This window comes from Melopsittacus undulatus, chromosome 1 (assembly GCF_012275295.1).
Source record: "Melopsittacus undulatus isolate bMelUnd1 chromosome 1, bMelUnd1.mat.Z, whole genome shotgun sequence".
In the NCBI taxonomy this organism is placed as follows: domain Eukaryota; kingdom Metazoa; phylum Chordata; class Aves; order Psittaciformes; family Psittaculidae; genus Melopsittacus; species Melopsittacus undulatus.
Genome location: NC_047527.1, coordinates 143,443,753 through 143,460,544, shown reverse-complemented (window position 1 = coordinate 143,460,544; position 16,792 = coordinate 143,443,753). Strand labels below are relative to the sequence as shown.

The 16,792-nt window shown below is 46.1% G+C and overlaps 1 protein-coding gene across 1 annotated transcript in view; it reads left to right on the top strand.

Moving 5' to 3' along the window:
* The first annotated feature begins 6,581 nt into the window (after positions 1-6,581).
* The window catches only part of ITGA9 (integrin subunit alpha 9), a 213,540-nt gene continuing 203,329 nt past the window's right edge, over positions 6,582-16,792 (top strand). Inside the window, exons 1-3 of the mRNA XM_034062975.1 lie at positions 6,582-6,760; positions 13,836-13,963; positions 14,830-14,936. Coding sequence (XP_033918866.1) covers positions 6,582-6,760; positions 13,836-13,963; positions 14,830-14,936 — 414 coding nt within the window. The remainder of the gene's footprint in view (positions 6,761-13,835; positions 13,964-14,829; positions 14,937-16,792) is intronic.

Sequence of the window (16,792 nt, the reverse complement as noted above, 5' to 3'; positions counted from 1 at the left end):
CTATGCTGTTTCTACTCTCATTTGTTAAAAGCGTAGGCTCTTCAGGATAAGAGTATTCTATTTTCTGCCCTCCCCCTGCTACATCCAGACACTGGGTAAAATGACAAATTGTTGTATGGCAATTGATATCATAACCAATTACTACTAATACAGTGCACAATAAGGGAAAGCAATAGTGTAAATGTGTCTCAGATAACCCATAACCCACAGGGCAGTTACCCTTCCTACTACAAATGATGGAATTATTTCCAGCCTGTGGGCAAAATTCTGCGACTTTTAATTCCTTTTGTGACTCACTCAGCATCTTTCAGGAGTGACCCCTTAATTTCATAAGCTTATTCCCCAAAGCCTGGGCATTCTTGCCTCTTTCTATGTGCAGCACACAATGAATTAAGCCATGGCATTGTAGACAATTTAGGAATAACTGTATTCTAGAAGAGTCCTTGTATCCCAAATTGCTTGGTGAAGGGCTCAAGCTTTGAGTGCCCACACACCCAACTGCAAAAAGTGTCTTTTCTGTGTGGGGAGAACAGGTTTGGATCTCTAAGACACAATAAATAGATTATTGTTCACCTGAACTTTTCACACAAGGAGTATATGATAGTTAACATGTGCAAAAATAAATACTGAGTGGCTGGCTAATGAAAAGCAGATGTGCCAAGAATGCCAAGGAAAACCTTTGAAGGCTGCAGTGTAAACTGGGCCTTTCAACAAGTGGCCAAAGCTCGTGTGACCACCAGGATCTGTCTCAGGCTAACAGCTTTAGAAATGGAGGCTGAAAAGGGAAGTAGAGACATGACTTCAAGGTGTGAATCAGTGAGACTTAGTATCCTGCAGAAATATAGCAAATGGAAGGATACACCATATGGCTGGTGTTGTGTGACTTTCTCATATCTATATGCATGTTTCCCAACTATGATTTTTGTTTTGGTGTAGTGAAATGAGATAAAATCCATAATCAACTGTCTCTTTATAATTATATGCCTAACATCTTTGTTTTAAGCTGTAATTTCATAGAAGACTAAGACACCTAAGTTTAATGGCATCTAAGTTGATAAAATCTTTAAGTCTAGTTAATTCCACTTAGATTTAAAACTGTTTCTGAAAAATGAACCATAGAATGGGTTGGGTTGGAAGAGACCTGAAAGCTCATCTAGTTCCAATCCACCGCCACGTGCAGCAACACCAATAAAGTAAAGCACCCCACCAGGACAATAGTTAAGGTCCTGGTTTATAATACTCTATTTGTTCTATAGATCTCATCATCACTTACTTGTCTGAGTATGGCCACAGCACAGCTAGTGGGAAGTGTCAGTGTTCTGTAAAGCAGCGACTCCATAAATTGCTGTGATGGCATTGTAAAGCAGACTGCAAGGTGGCTTTTGCTACCTTGGGGAAGAGTAAACTTGGGCTGTGCTTAGTGCTGGAAACGGGCAGGTTGAAATCAGTGGGATTTTCACATGGGAGGCAATGCTTGCAGGATTTCATTTAAAACTTCTCCTTTTTGTTGCAGCATTGCAGTGAGTTGGTTCTTTTCTGTATCATTGTGCAGGGGATCCTCTAGGAGATAGAGATAGCTGTTGGAGGGGGGCAACTAGGATAATGACTGGGGTTAAGCTACATCAGAAAACTGTGATAAGGATCCATTGTGTCTCTGTGTCTCAGATACCTGGATTCTTGGCAGCCTGATGTAGAAATGGCTGTTCCTGTGGCAGGTCTAATCCCCTCCTGGTGCCTGGGCAAAGCGTGGTAATCTTTAAGGGGTTTTGATTTATCATTTCTCTTTGATGTATTTCTCCAGGTAGCCTCACACTTCTCCCTGGAGTCCCAGGGCTTGCAGTAAAGAGGAGCTCTTCTGGGAAAAACTCATAATTTCAGCATTCATCTCCTTTATAATCCCCTTGAAGTTACTAAGAAGATTATGGAGAAAAACCATAGGCTGGGGCAATGCCTTCTGAAAGCTAGCGTCACGTTTTTGTCCAACTTGTATGATGCATTCAACAGCCTCATCTAGTCTGAGTTTAATTAAGCTATGGGTGAGAACTCACTAGTTAGCCAAGGACCATGAAGTTAGGCAAGAGACAATGCTAGCAAGAGAATCCAGTTAAGACCTTATCACCCTTCTTAAGCATGGGGATACCCATGAGTTATGCTTTAGGGCTTCAGTTGTGTTTCAGTGGTTGCTTAGGAGGTACTGACAAAGGCTAGCTTTGGTGTAGTGCAGGTTGTATTTCTGGAGCTCCCCTGTAGCTACTGATGGGAGAAGGGTTTTATCTCTTAACCATTTTTGAAAGTCCAGCCTCAGGTTCTCTGAACTGGTGGAGCTTCACTTTTCCTTAACCATAGCTCTTGTACCTTGATAACCTGAGATCTTCCCCACAGTAGTCCTGATGGGCATCAGTGGAAATGAAGGAAACAAGATTTCTTCATCATTCTACTTAAGATGGAGTTGGCACGTATATTTGAGGTGTAACCACCTGAGTCACATCGCATCTGCTTTTGGAATATATTGCTATGTCTTATATTTGGATTTTTATCCACTTGCCTTCCTTATAACATAGATACACAGAATGGATGAGCAGGAAGGGACCACTGGGGGTCATTTAGCCCAACCTGTCTGTTCAAGCAGGGTCAGATACAGCAGCACATTCAGGACTGCTCTCAGAGGGCTCTTGAATATCTCCAGGGAAGGAGGCTCCCCAACCTCTCTGGACAACCTATTCCAGTGCTCAGTCACCTTCACAGTCAAATTCTTTCTCATGTTCAGGTGGAACTCCCTGTGTTTTAATTCACGCCTGTTGCCTCTCATCCTATCACCTGGCACCACTGAGAAGAGTCTTGCCTCATCCTCTTGACACACTCTAATCACATACTCTCATACATTGATCAGATTCCCTCTACAGCCTTCTCTTCTCTGGGCTGACTGGGCTCCTTTAGCCTTTCCTCACAGGAGAGATGCTCCAGACCATTCCCCATTCTAGTACCCGTTTGCTGGACTTGTTCCAGGAGCTCCATGTGTCTCTCATACTGTGTCCAGAACTGGACACAGAGGAGTAGCTTACAGAATATTGCCATATAAAAGTGCATCTCCTCTTGTATGGTGATAAAAGGTTTTTGATCCATTGCTTGTCATACCCACTAGCAAGACCAAAAGCAATTCTAAAGAAGCCTGTGTGCATTTGGTGTATGGGCATTGTTAAATATATAGTGTATGAATACACAGAGCAAGGCTGTGATTCTAATCACGAATAAGCAAACATATGACAGCTGTCAGGGAAGCTGAGAGGTGCAAAACATGACAACTACTTGTTGTTAGCAGCGTATCTGAAAGGGAGCCTGAGTCCTGATTCTCCCTAAGCACGTGCTTGGCTTTGGGTCTGCTGTTCAGTTCCCCATAGGTCAATAGAGCCCACTCATATTTAAGCATTAATTTAAGCTTAAGCATTTAAACAACGAAGCAGAGAGCATAGCTGAGGAGACTGTCGAGTTCAGCTCTGTTGCATGAGTAAGAAAATGCAGAGATCTGCATGTACTAAAGTAAGAAAGGAAAAACCCCACCACTTCATCAAAGGGGGAAAAATGGATTTTTTCCATTGATTTGGCTCAGATCTTGGCTCCTTCAGAGACTGGTATGCAGCGTATGATAAATGCTTTATAAATATGTTTTACATTATATGATAAGTTTTCATCTGGGCACAAACTGACCATAAATCAGGCTGAAATGCAGCTCAGTATTGAAAGCCAGGGCAAGTGTTTAAGTGCAATGTTAGTGCAAAGTTTTCAAGGGGATAGACAAATGGTGAGGCTGGATCACTAAATAACTGGGTTGCTGCTGAAACAGAGCAGTTTAAGAACAGAAATCCCTCAAATACCTGGAAAGGTACAATTGGTTTTTGCATATTAGGCTTTTAAAATTCTATATTTCCACTCTTTTAGCTATTATTATGAGACAATGATTTTTGATTAAATCATCAGCTTCTCTATCACCTAAGATTTGCATTGGCTCTATGTTCCACTCAGACAAAACTTTGTGGATTCTCAACCCGTCTGGAAAGCTCTACCAGAGCTCTGCAAGAAAGGTAAGAGACAGTTTTCCAGTGGGAACATAACCTGAACATGTTACCTAGCAAAAGTAATTCCTCTTGCATTTGATGTATTTTGTTCTTTCCATTTCCACAGTCAGAACATAATTGTGTTGTTTCATTCTGTTTATACTTAGCTCTACAAATCAGGTATTGTCAAGGGTGTGCTTCAGTGATGGTCCCATGGAGCTCCCCAGATCCTGCAAACAGGGAAGCTCAAGCAGTGAGAACATGAATACAGAAACGCAGATCCAGCTATTCCTAGTTTGAATTTTTTGATGCAAAGGGCTGGCACAAGATTTGATGTGTTATTCCTTGGTTTTGGCCCTTATTTCTATCATTATATTCATGTAACAGTACATTATTATCACATTGTCACCGGCATTAGATGCTTCCTATTGGGTTCGTAAATGGCATGCCAGGATTTTGTCCTACACCATTGAGGCAGGCAGTTTCTGTTTCTGCTTGGACTGACAGAATTTCTCTTGGATTAAGCCTTGTGACATGACTGCAGTATTTGGATGCCCAGGAAAAGACAGGAGTGGATGGAAGCATGGCACTGCTAGCCTTTCTCTGGACAGTCTTTCTTGCCAGGAATGGGGAGCTGAAGATTTTTATGGACTGACACAGTTCTGTACCTCCAGCTGAAGTGATCATCCCCCTGTTCTGGGCACCGGTGAGTCTGCACCTTGAATCCTGTGTTCAGTTCTGTGCTTCTCACTACAAAAGAGACATTGAGGTGCTGGAGCGGGGCCAGAGGAGGGCAATGGAGCTGGTGCAGGGCCTGGAGCACAAGTGTGATGGGGAAGGGCTGAGGGACCTGGGGGAGTTTAGTCTGGAAAAGAGAAGGCTCAGGGAGACCTTATAGCTTTCTACAACTGCCTGACAGGAGGATGGAGCCAGGAGGGGGCTGCTCTCTGCTCCCAAGAAACAAGGGACAGGACAAGACGAAACGGCCTCAAGCTGCACCAGGGGAGGTTTAGATGGAGATGGAGATGAGGAACAATTCCTTCCCTAAAGGGTGCTCAGACATTGGAACAGGCTGCCCAGGGCAGTGCTGCAGTCACTGTCCCTGGAAGTGTTCACACACTGTGTAGATGAGGCCCTCATTGCCATGGGTTAGTGGTGGCCTTGGCAGTGCTGGGAAACGGTTGGACTTGGTGATCATTTCCAACCTCATAGATTCTATGACCCTATGAATGAGTTGTATTGCAGAGTCCTCTAAGGAGGAGTTTCATTCATGTCATCCAGCTGCTTCACTTTGAACCCCTCCTTTTCCCCGTGTTTCAGCCCATGTTCCCTTTAACGCTGTCAAACACATCATCCAGTGCTTGGGTAATTAATTGAAAAGCCTCATGACTTTCTTGCTTCAAAAGGCAGGGAATTTGTCTCAGCAGTGCTGACGGGATCATGTGGCATTTGTGGCCTTTGCTTTCTCACAGTATATTGACTTTCTGCCTAAATCAGATTAATTTTATCCATATTGATTGCACAGTTATAACCCCACATTAAAATCTTTTCATTAATTGTTATAAGTCTCCCTGCTAATAGGGGGTAAATGCTCTGTTGTTCTCACTCCGGGCACTAATGAGCATATTGCTCACAGAATCCCAGACTGGTTTGTTTGAAGGGACCTTAAAGAGGTCCCTTCTCCAGTTCCAACCCCCTGCCACAGGCAGGGACACCCTTCCACTAGAGCAGGTTGCTTCAAGCCCCGTCCAACCTGGCCTTGAACACTGCCAGGGATGGGGCATTCACAACTTCTTTGGTCCTTTCAGTTTGCTCATACACGAAAGGCTGAGGTTATTGATAAATGACTTTTCATTTGATGCTGAGCACTGCACCACTTACATTTAGGACTGCAAAATGTTTACTTCTTCATAACTCTTGGTGCACTCTCATGAAGAAGAAAGGATTTGCACTACCCTAACTCCAAGGCAGGGCTGGCGGTCCCAGAGAAAGTCTGGTGGCCCGAGCCAAGCGGGGGGAGGCAGATCGGTCTCCTCCGACGCCTCCTTCTGCACCCCAGCTTTGCGACATCCCCCTTCTCCCTCCAGACGCTGGGCCTCAAGGGTCGGTCGCTGCTTTGGCGTTGCTGATGAGAGTGGAACCAGGTTGGGAGACCGTGTCCGAGCGGCAGCCGCAGGGCTGTTGTATGGGAGAGGGGGACGGCAGGAGGACCGGAGCTCCGCGCGTTCAGGTGCCGGATAGAGCGGACCGTGCGGCTGTAGCGAGTCCCGCCGCCTGTGCCGCCAGCAGCCGGCAGGGGGCGCCGGCGGAGCGGGGCGGACGGGGCGCGCAGTCCCCGCGCGTCGCGGCGCGGGGCGCAGCGGAGCAGCGGAGCGGGGCCGGGCCGAGCGGAGCCGAGCGGAGCTGAGCCGCGGGGCGGGCACAAAAGCGCCGCTCCCTGCAGCCCCGCCTGGGAGTCGGCGCTGGTCGGGCCGGGGCTCAGCGCTCAGCAGCGCCGGGACGGGCGGCTGCGCCCCTGGGGCTCGCAGGATGCCGGCGGCTGCGCGGCGGCGCGGGGCGCGGGTGCTCTGGGCGCTCTGGGCGCTGCTGTGGGTGTCCCTAGCGCGCTGCTACAACGTGGACCTGGGTCGCCCCGTGGTTTTCCAGGGCCCCAACGGCTCCTTCTTCGGGTACTCGGTGCTGCAGCACTACCACGACAGCACGCGGTGGTGAGTACCGCGGTCCCCCGCGGCAGCGCATCTCCTTCAGCGCGGAAAGCGGCACCGGGCACGGCTGTTCCCCGCTGCTGTGTGCCGGGGGATTGGTCCCGGTGTCACCCGAATCGCTCTCCATTCCCCCCCGCCCCCCCCCCCCCCCCCGGTGTGCTGTGTTTTAACGTCGGTGGGGGCCCCTTCCCTGGCATCCTGAGCTCGCTGTCCCGGGCGGTGGTGTTCCTTGCGGGAAGCATGTAGTAGCTGATCCCCGTGACAGAAAACGCGTGGGGTGTGAAGGAAGCTGGGTCGTGCCGTGTTAAACGGGAGGAATTTTAGCAGCGGTAACCTCCAGGGAGGAAATCCCGATGGCTGGAAGGACGTTCCCGAATCAGACGGCGTTTGCCTCCGCCGAGTGCCCGCTGTTGGCGTGGGGGGCCGCAGAGGAAACGTCTGTGTAACTTACAAACGGCCAAGAATGAACTATGATAGAAAGTTTGTCTACATCTCAAAAAATTATGCAAACTGGCAAGCTGCTTGTTTTTCCCGTTCAGTGAAAAGAGCCTTGGAACGCAGTCCGTCTCTCTCTTGTCTGGGTCAGAGGCTCTTTGTTAGCATTAAAACTGATTTCGCTTAATTGGACCTAGTCGATGTCATCTGGTGCACTTTGAATGTGAGCAGGAGCCGCTGCTGCCAATAAACGTCCACAAAGCTTGGCTTTATCTTTAACGCTGAGATACGGCCCCATCACTCAGCTATTGATGTTGGAACTGTGGAGCACTGTGATATAAATAAATGTATTCATGCTGGCGTCCAGTTCTTTAAAAATGAATTTCTTTCACACCCTTTAGTTCAAGCAGTTGTATGCTCTGCCCTGCTCCATAGTGGCTTTCATGGAGCATTCATTTTTAAGGACTTATCAGAAGACTTCATAGAGGAAAGGCACTTTGGGAGAAGAAAAGCTCTCAGTTAAAGCAATGCTTAACTTGGGGCAGGAATCAACGAAGGGTGCAGAGGCTGAAAGCCACTTGTGTTCCACACAGATTGCTGGGGATGCACAGTGGTGCAAATGAGATGCTGGTCTATTGATGGGGTGGAATTGAAATGATTTGTTGCGCCTTGTGAAGGTGTCTGTTATGCTGATTGATAATAGGAATTATCTGCAGATAGCACTTGGGATTTTTAGTTTGGAAGGGGAGATGAACTAGGGAGGGGAGTCTCCCAAGCATCCCACTTTATTTGGCAGTGATGCTGCAATAGCAGTGTTGGACATCCATCTGAAGGCAGGCATCTGTAAGTCTGGTATTTGGAAGTAAAAAAGCCAATTCTGCAAACTTCTGCATGGAAGAATGGAGCCCTGGCTCTCAGCACCCAGGAATAAACAAGTATCTAAGATCATGAAGTGGTCTTCAATAAAAGAGTTGCTGCCTTATCACCCAGAAGGGTTAACAAGTCTTAAGATGGTCAACATTGTCATTGTCCAAAATCATGAGGGCCTGATTGTCACTGCTGATGGAGAAGCTCCTCTTTTCACTGTGGACTGTGGAGTTTGTTTTTATGGGTGCTTTAAAATCCTGTGCCCAGCAGAGGCTAGGCTAAGAAGTCTGGGTGATGTTTTTAATTCTCTCCTTAATTCTAGTTTACTCTCCACAGCTGTGCTCTTAATGTGCACATGCCTCTTAGACTTGAGGTCAAGGATTATATAGTACTCTTTTAAACCATATTTATACTGTACAGAATCTTATGCATCCCTTTGGAGCATCAAATCTCTGATTTCAAGTTTAAACTGGTTACCACTTGCAGGGTATTGAAATACAAGATACAACCCTAGTTTATTGGATGAGTGCAGTGGGAAATGCTTAGTAAAATTCATGCCATTTTTCAGATTTGACAGATTTTAGTGTGTTGAAGCTTTTGTGTGCAAAGATGTAGCTATAGAGCTATTTCCTTAACTGGCTTGTAGTGGGTAATTTGTATATTCTGTGTCCCTCTGTTCTCTTGTAAATGTGATATTCTGGGGAAAGGCTGAAGTCTGTTATGTATGTAGTAAAAATGTTTTCTATTCAACCCATTGTAGCATACACCTCCTGTTAGTAGTTGTAGAGTTATTGCTTGGGTTTGTGTGCCCATTTTCTTCTCACCTTTGTAGCTTTTATATACCCAAAGAAGAGTTATGATTTCAGTTTCCTCAAGTCTGGCTGATATCCCACAATGGGCAATAGTTCAGCTAAGCTAACTTCAGACAGTGATATTCTGGGCACTCATAGCTTGCCTGGTGAGCTGTGCACTATGTGAGCCTGCAAAAATGTGGTTGATCGTATCTGAGGCTGATAGGGGTCCTGCCTATCTAACATTATTTAATGTGTTAATATGTGCTCAAGCATTTCAGGGTGTTATCATGATAGTTCAAGGGCTTCTTGCTCTTTATTCCACTAGGGCCTGATAATCACCTAATGCACTTCTGATCATGAGAGTGTGTTATTCCCAGAAGCTTGTCTGTGTGCTGGTGTGTGTCTACATATCAGTGTGTCTGTATATATAGTCACTGGTTTATACTAAAATGGTATCTATATGACCAGGTTCTTCAGTGTTTCAGCTGTTTTCCAACACCACAAAGGCACCTGTCTATATTACCTACATAGGCCTGCAGGGTTCCAGTAAACTGATTCAGGGCTTGGTGATTCCTGAGGATTTATATAAGCCAAGTGTTCTTGCAGGAGGAAAGAAAGGGAGAAGGAGAAATATTTGCCTTGAAATATTACCTCAGATAAATGTGGATAGTTAGGCTGCCACACAGCCATTGACACATATTGGAGCATGGGTGTTCAACCTTCATTATGATGGAGTAAATCAGTGCCTTTGACTTGTCTGAAGTAGTTAATTGTGGCGATGCTTCCATTTAGGAGTTGTTTTTGCACACTTCTTGTCTCAAGGAAAGTTTGTCATCACAGATGGGCTGAGGTTATTGTACTTCTGACAATGTCTCCTTTTCCTTCCTTAAGTGGGTTTTATGGCTGTAAATCCTGAAAGGTTTACCCAGTTCCCCGTCATTGCCTTTTTCAGCTGAGTAAGGAACCAGGTGGCTGCTTGCATTTGGAGCAGAGACAAGTTGAAGTGCTTCTGTTCTCTGGATGTAATTTTGAAGCTTGGAGTAAAGACTGGAGTAACAAGCAAGAAACCACCCCAGACAGCTTAAAAAGAAACAAATGTCAATTTTTGCCCTGTTAAAAATGTTAATAATGAGACATTTCTTACTGTTCTCCTTTGAAATGCTACTTTTATCTCTCTCCTTTCTTCTCCCTATGCCTCCTTCTAGCTGACACCCCCAAATCCCTTAGCAACTTCAGGGTAACAATTTTATCCTTTCTGGCAACACGATCTGGCACGACAAAGCAATGGAGTCAGTTTAGTTGCACGATGTCCTGCTGTGAGGTTTACAATAAGGAACGAGTCTGGTTTCTGTGCTGTTGCTTCATTTCTTCGACCCTGATCTTCACAGGATTGCACTGCTGCTGAAATAACAAAGGCTGTTCTGCATCTCAGGCTGACCAATATGTGTGCATAGAATCACAGAATGGTTTGGGTTGGAAGGGGCCTTAAAGCTCATCCAGTTCCAGCCCTGCCACAGGCAGGGACACCTTCCACTAGAGCAGGCTGCTCCAAGCTCTGTCCAGCCTGGCCTTGAACACTGCCAGGGATGGGGCAGCCACAGCTTCTCTGGGCACCCTGTGCCAGTGCTTCAGCATTCTCATGGGTAACAATGTCTGGCTGAGAGCTCATCTCAATCTCTCCTCTGTCAGGTTAAAGCCATTCCCCTTGACCTGTCCCTACAGACCCTTGTCAAAAGATGTCCAGATTTCTTGTATCCCCTTTTAGCATGATTGTACTTTGTGTGCAACCAGAAGGAAGGTGCAGGAACCGGCTGACCCTGTGGAGGCTGGGTGTTGCATTAATGATGCTGCGTTGCACAAATGATGTAGTGATGCTTTAGATGCCGCTGTGGTGTTTTGGTGAGCTGGGGCTTGATCTTGTTGGTCACAGGTCATCCATCTGCTATCCAGATAACAGCCCTCCTGCTTCTAGCTCTGCACGTAATGGATGAATCACTGGGTTTTTTGTTACAAGGGACAGAGACCTCTCTGAAGAGAATGAACTCAGCTGGGCTGTGCTGTTGGTGCACCCTCCACTGGTGCTGCTTGTGAAATCAGCTGTGGTATGTGAGGATATTTAAAGACTTACTTCTCTGCCACTTAACATTACGGTGAGGTGAGGTACCTACAATCCCCAGTCCTTGAGCTGCGATCGCCTAATCGCTGCTGGCGTGCTGGAGGCTGATGCTTAATGTGCTTGGCATCTCTCCATGCCATCGGTCAGCTCGACACTTCCCTTCACTGTTCCTTCTGCTAAATGCAGCACTTAATTTCCAAATCTGTATGTCCCAAGGGCCAATCACCAGCAAAGTGATAGCCAATGTTCTGCAGGAAATAATTTTCAGGAGGTGTGGATTCCCCTGTGGGCTAAGAAAGCTGCTTCTCATCCTTTAATGTTGGCTGCTGCTGAAATGTGATGGTTTCTAGCTACAGAGCTGTGTAGTTGTCTCTATACAGATGAGTGCGTTTGTCTTTGAGTGGGTGAGTATAAATGCAAGAAGAGAAGGATAAATGATCTCTGCCTACTGTTTCTCATGTTGATTTAGACCCCAGTACTTCATCATGGCAGACAGAACAGCAGATCTCCAAATGTTTCACTTGCTGGGATCTGTGTGCAAGAATGAAAGCATGAGACAAGATCCTAGGATGACACAGTGTGTGATGGAGGTGAAATACCAAATTTGAATGTATGGACATTCAGGACAATCCAAAATAGATCTGCTTTTGGCACACACCACCAGTTGCTTTTACTGGCTGATTCCTTCTGCTCAATGCACATGAAGAAACAGCAGTAGACGTTTTCTTTTCAAAAGGCATATTTGCTCAAGGCAGCAATATTGTCTGTGCCAGTAGCCTACTCAAGTCATTCATAATCAATTTTTCCCATTCAGCTGTTTAAAGAGAGCTGAAGAGTCTTTGTAATGTAGGCTCCTTCATCTCCATCTTGCATTCTGCAACCCGGGGTATCATGTGCACTAATTGCTGAATCATATTTACTTTTCTTAGGTTAGGGCAAAGCTTCTTTTAAACCTGAGGTTGGTGCTGCCTACATTATCTTATTGTTCTAACAGGTCATAGAAACAGTTTCCTGCCATTTGCAATTTGAACCTGCAACTCTTTAAGCTACTAATATCCCCCCCTATTTATTTTTGTTAGACCTCATGAATGTCAATAAGTGAATGACATGCATTCATCGCCTGTGTAAATGAAATGATTGGCATTTGATTTTCTGCCTGCCGCCTGCCTAGTGGGATTTCCATTTGGAGCTGTTATTTCAGGCTCCTTTGCACTCACTCCCAAATGTGTGCAGGCTTTGTAGTTTTTAGCAATTTAAGTATTTCAGACATTAATTCTTCGCAGTTGTGAAAACACTTGTGTTGTAGAGTGCAGCCCTATCTAACTTCTCTAAATGACACAGGTTAGTGCGTGAAACGTTGGAGAAAATGGTCATTTAATGTAGGCCTTTCCTCTTCTTTCTGTAAATACATTTCCAAGTGCCACAGGGCAGTTTCCAGGGAATGGAGATGTGCTGCTGTTTGGTGTAGGCCAGACTGATGCAGGAGCAGCTCTTCCAGGTAGCTGAGGTTGACCCTGTATAGGTGCATGCCTTGTGTCTTGGGTCTCCCTGTGTGTGCTGGGATGGAGATGATGGGTGGTGGCTGGGGATGGAACTTTAAATTGGAGGATGAAGGAAAGTTGTTGAAAACAGGGAAAGCTTCCATTCTGGGGCTGGTGCTGGGTTGTCCATCTGTGCCATGGTGGGCTGTGCATGAGGGCTGACTTTGTACCAGTAGCTCTTAACCCCTTTAGTGGCTAAACCAAGAGCTGCATCTCCTTGAGCTGCTGCTGCCTCCCAGGTAGCAGCCTGAATCCACACATGTGGGTGCTGCAGGCTTAGCCCTTTAGAGATGGTTGCCTTTACTTCCAGCCCTGGGCTTAACTTCAGCAAGGATGTTGTTACCTGCAGAAACTCTGCCCTGCCTCACAGTGTGAGAGCATCAGCAGAAGTGATACTAAACTACCCAGTGCTCCCCACCTTCCTCCCTGGAGTGCATTCCTTCTACGTAACCTCCCTCCTCATCCTCGTGTGCCCACATCCTGGCTCACAATCAGGTGGGAAAGATTATCCCTTTAATGAGGAGGCATTATAAGGGCTCCCTTAATACTTGTGCTTCCCCTGTAATCCTCCTCAAAAAGCATCCCTTAGGGTACAAGCAGCTGCCAACTTGCTAAACAGGTAACTGGATCATAACACAAGTGATTAAAAAGTGTTCATCATCTTTCAAGGGTACATTAAGGAACCCTATGGTCAGAGCTGTACATTGGTTCTTCACAGAGACACTAGCTCTCATGTGGGATAAACAGCCTTCACAGCCTTAATGCTAAATGTTGGTTGATAGCAGCGCATCATGGAAGAGGTTTGCTTTTGTATTGCTGGTTGGGGTTTTTGCTGTTCTTTAAAGTTGTGATTACATGAAATATTCTGAGCAGGGGGTGCCTCAACTTCCTAAACAAAGCTTTGGCTGGGTGGCAAGCACACAGGTTCAGATTCCATCCTCTCGTGGGTGTGTGTATTGTGTTAGCTCTTGGGCTGATAGGGATGTAGCTAAAACTTAGGAAAAATAGATGCAGCTGCTGTTGTCCATTCTAATACCTTCCTAAATGCTTTCAGGGGGCAGGGTGTGTGTGGGGGGTTACTTTAAATGTGTTGCAATCTTAATGGAAATTTAACTTGTTAAAGTATTTGTGGCTTCACTGGGGGAAAATGCCTTTATTGTGCATGGTGTTTTCAGTTTGAATCAGTGTCATCATTTCACAAAGCTGCTGAGAAAAGTCCTTTTGCTGGGGAAGCTCTGTCAGTGTGAACCTTGCTGTTGTTTGGTTGCTTATTCCAGCCTCTTCTCCTGAAATTAATTACTTGTTACTTTGCTTTTGGTTTCCAGGGTCTTGGTTGGTGCTCCCAAGGCAGAATCTAAATACAGCACCTCTGTTCAGTCCCCAGGAGCAGTGTTTAAGTGTCGAGTCCATACCAACCCTGACAGAAGATGCACTGAGCTGGATATGGGGCGAGGTGGGTAGTTATGACGCTTGGGGGAGGGAGAAAGGGGGAAACCAAAAACCCACCAATCCAAATGGCTCGCAACAAAAGAGGCTCCAAGACACTGAGAGAGATTTGCCAACCTCTCCTGATGGATTTTAAGCATTGGTAGTAAAGGTGTCATATTCTCTTCAGCATTATGGAATAGCATCCCACTGGGTGCCAGTGTCCTCTCAGTGGCCCTGTTTGCTCTCTCCAGGGAGTAACCAGGCAAAGATGGGGTTTTCCCTTCTTGCCTTAAGCTGCTGTCTATTGTCTACCTGTTTCAGTGTGACTTTGCAGTGTGTTGGTGGGTGAGGGCTTGGAAGCACTGCTGCCTGCTCCAGGCAGCGCTGAAATAAGGGTGTGTGGATGACTCCACATGGTCTTATGGTGGTCTTGTAATGTGTGCTGTAACCAGCAACGTGGAGATCAGGGGGTTCCCTCATCATGCAGCACATAATTCCTTGGGTTTGCTTTTTTTTATGCTACAGGAAATAAGTTTCTCAGCAAGAGCCATGCAGATTTAGGACTGACTTTGATTGCCCTTGTGTAGTGTCTTGAGTCAGGGGAAGGTGGAGTCCTAAAGTAAACCTGATCTAAAACCTCATGCTTGATTCTGATGGAGGAAATTGAAGCCTTTTAATGTTTTGTTTCTCATGGTGAGATGTGGTGTTGCTGTTGTATGGTGCCTAGTTACAGTATTGTCACCGTTAATGTGTACAAGAGTTAATAGGCTGAAAGGGAAAAGAAATGCACTGTGAGGTGGATGTTTGGGCAGTCCCTTTTCTTGTAGGGATTCTTTGGTGGGTATTTAAAACTCATGTCTCTGCTTTGCTGCCTTTCCCCTCTTTCTGTAGGCAACTCTCGGGGCATGCTCTGTGGCAAGACCTGCAAAGAAGACAGAGATGATGAATGGATGGGTGTGAGCCTGGCCAGGCAGCCAAAGGCTGGTGGAAGCGTGCTGGTAAGTCCATTCTTTCCTTTGATCTCATTAAAACTGCTGCTGCTGTCTGACTCCTATGCTAAACACATCAGGATTAATGTGCTCGGCAGTGACTGAAAGAGTCCAGCTTTACAGGCAGCAGATTCTGTACTCTCTTCCTTAAAGCGGAAGGAAAAGTGAGCCCTAGCCAGGAAGCTTTATTTATAGAGGGAAGACTTCAAAGCTGTCACACCTGACTTGTGTCACCCAGGGGCTTCCTCCTAAATCTGAGGGATTAAATCTTTGAACCGAATAAATAGAACTTTGTCTGGGAGGTACCTGCTAGTTTGTTCTTCTGGTGGTTGCTCTGTGTTTATGTCTGGAATATGTATGCATCTACTTTCCCTGAGTGCAGGTATTGCGTGTCAGAACTCACTGGAAAATGTAAGATGAGTCTTTGTGGTGGTATTTTTCCTTTAAGTATATCAATTTTCCATTCACGATGCATTAGAGCTGTGAGTAGAGATGACTTGATTGTGTGTGGGTGGCCTTGTTGTCTGATACAGTTGCCATGCATGTAGACAGGTCAAGGAGAGCAGATGTGCTCCTTAGGATGTGGAATTTATCTTTGCAAAACATTTCCTGTGCTGGTAAAAGATAATCATAAGGAGAGCTGAGCAAAAACCTTTCCAAAATACATGGTTATTTTGTGATCAATAGTTGTCTGCATTTACATCTGCAGTTGGATTCTGACTGTCTCCTGAGTGAACCTGTCTGCAGGAATGTTAACTGAAATCTAAGCATATTGCAGTGCAATACTGGGCACAGGATGTGTGGCAGGCAAATTCCAGCTCTGACAACAGTCTAATTCTAAACACTGCTGTTTGGCAGTTGGAAACTTCCACTATGACCCCATCTTTCCAATGGGGTAAGGGATTGCCCTGGTATGCAAAATAAAACTGTCACAAAGCTGGTAGTGAGAAAGATCTTGTGCACTGATTACTGTATCAACGACCTATGTACAGGCAAGGAGGTAAAGCTGCTTCATTCAAAGGCATTCTACTTGCATTCAAGAGTCCAAACATGCCCCAAGTCCTTGCACACCAGCTTCCCCATGGGGACCAGGTGGGTTTGATACTTCCCTGCAATAGCAAGTACTGTGGTATTTTATCTGATCGTCTCATTTTGTGTGCAGGTTTCTGGTGCAATAGGGGCCAGCCGGTGCTCTGCTTTACGTGGGTGTTTTAAATGAATGCAGTACCAGAGGAGGAGGGGAAAGAAGGGCATAAATAAAATGTACTACAAACAGGTACAGCAGAGCAGAAAAGTAAGGCATTCATGCTAGTGTGATTCATATTTTGCAGGGATATCCTGAACTGTATGTGTACTCAGAGTAAACTTGGGCTGGTTCAGCCTGGGGAAGAGAAGGCTCCTTCAGGGGAGACCTTAGAGCAGCTCCAGTGCTTTAAGGGGGCTACAAGAAACCTGGAGAGGGGCTTTGGACAAGGACCTGTAGGGACAGGACAAGGGAAATGGCTTTAACCTGACAGAGGGGAGACTGAGATGAGCTCTTAGGCAGAAGCTCTTCCCTGTGAGGGTGCTGAGGTGCTGGCACAGGGTGCCCAGAGAAGCTGTGGCTGCCCCATCCCTGGCAGTGTTCAAAGCCAGGTTGGACACAGGGGCTTGGAGCAACCTGCTCTAGTGGAAGGTGTCCCTCCCCATGGCAGGGGTTGGAACTGGATGAGCTTTGGGGTCCCTTCCAACACAAACCAGTCTGGGATTGTGAGCCAGCCCTCTGACAAGATTATACTGCTCTCACCAATTAGATCATATCTGCATGATTGAGGATGTTTAAGTATCTAATTCTTACTGCAATTTGTTGCCAAAGCCCTCTGTCT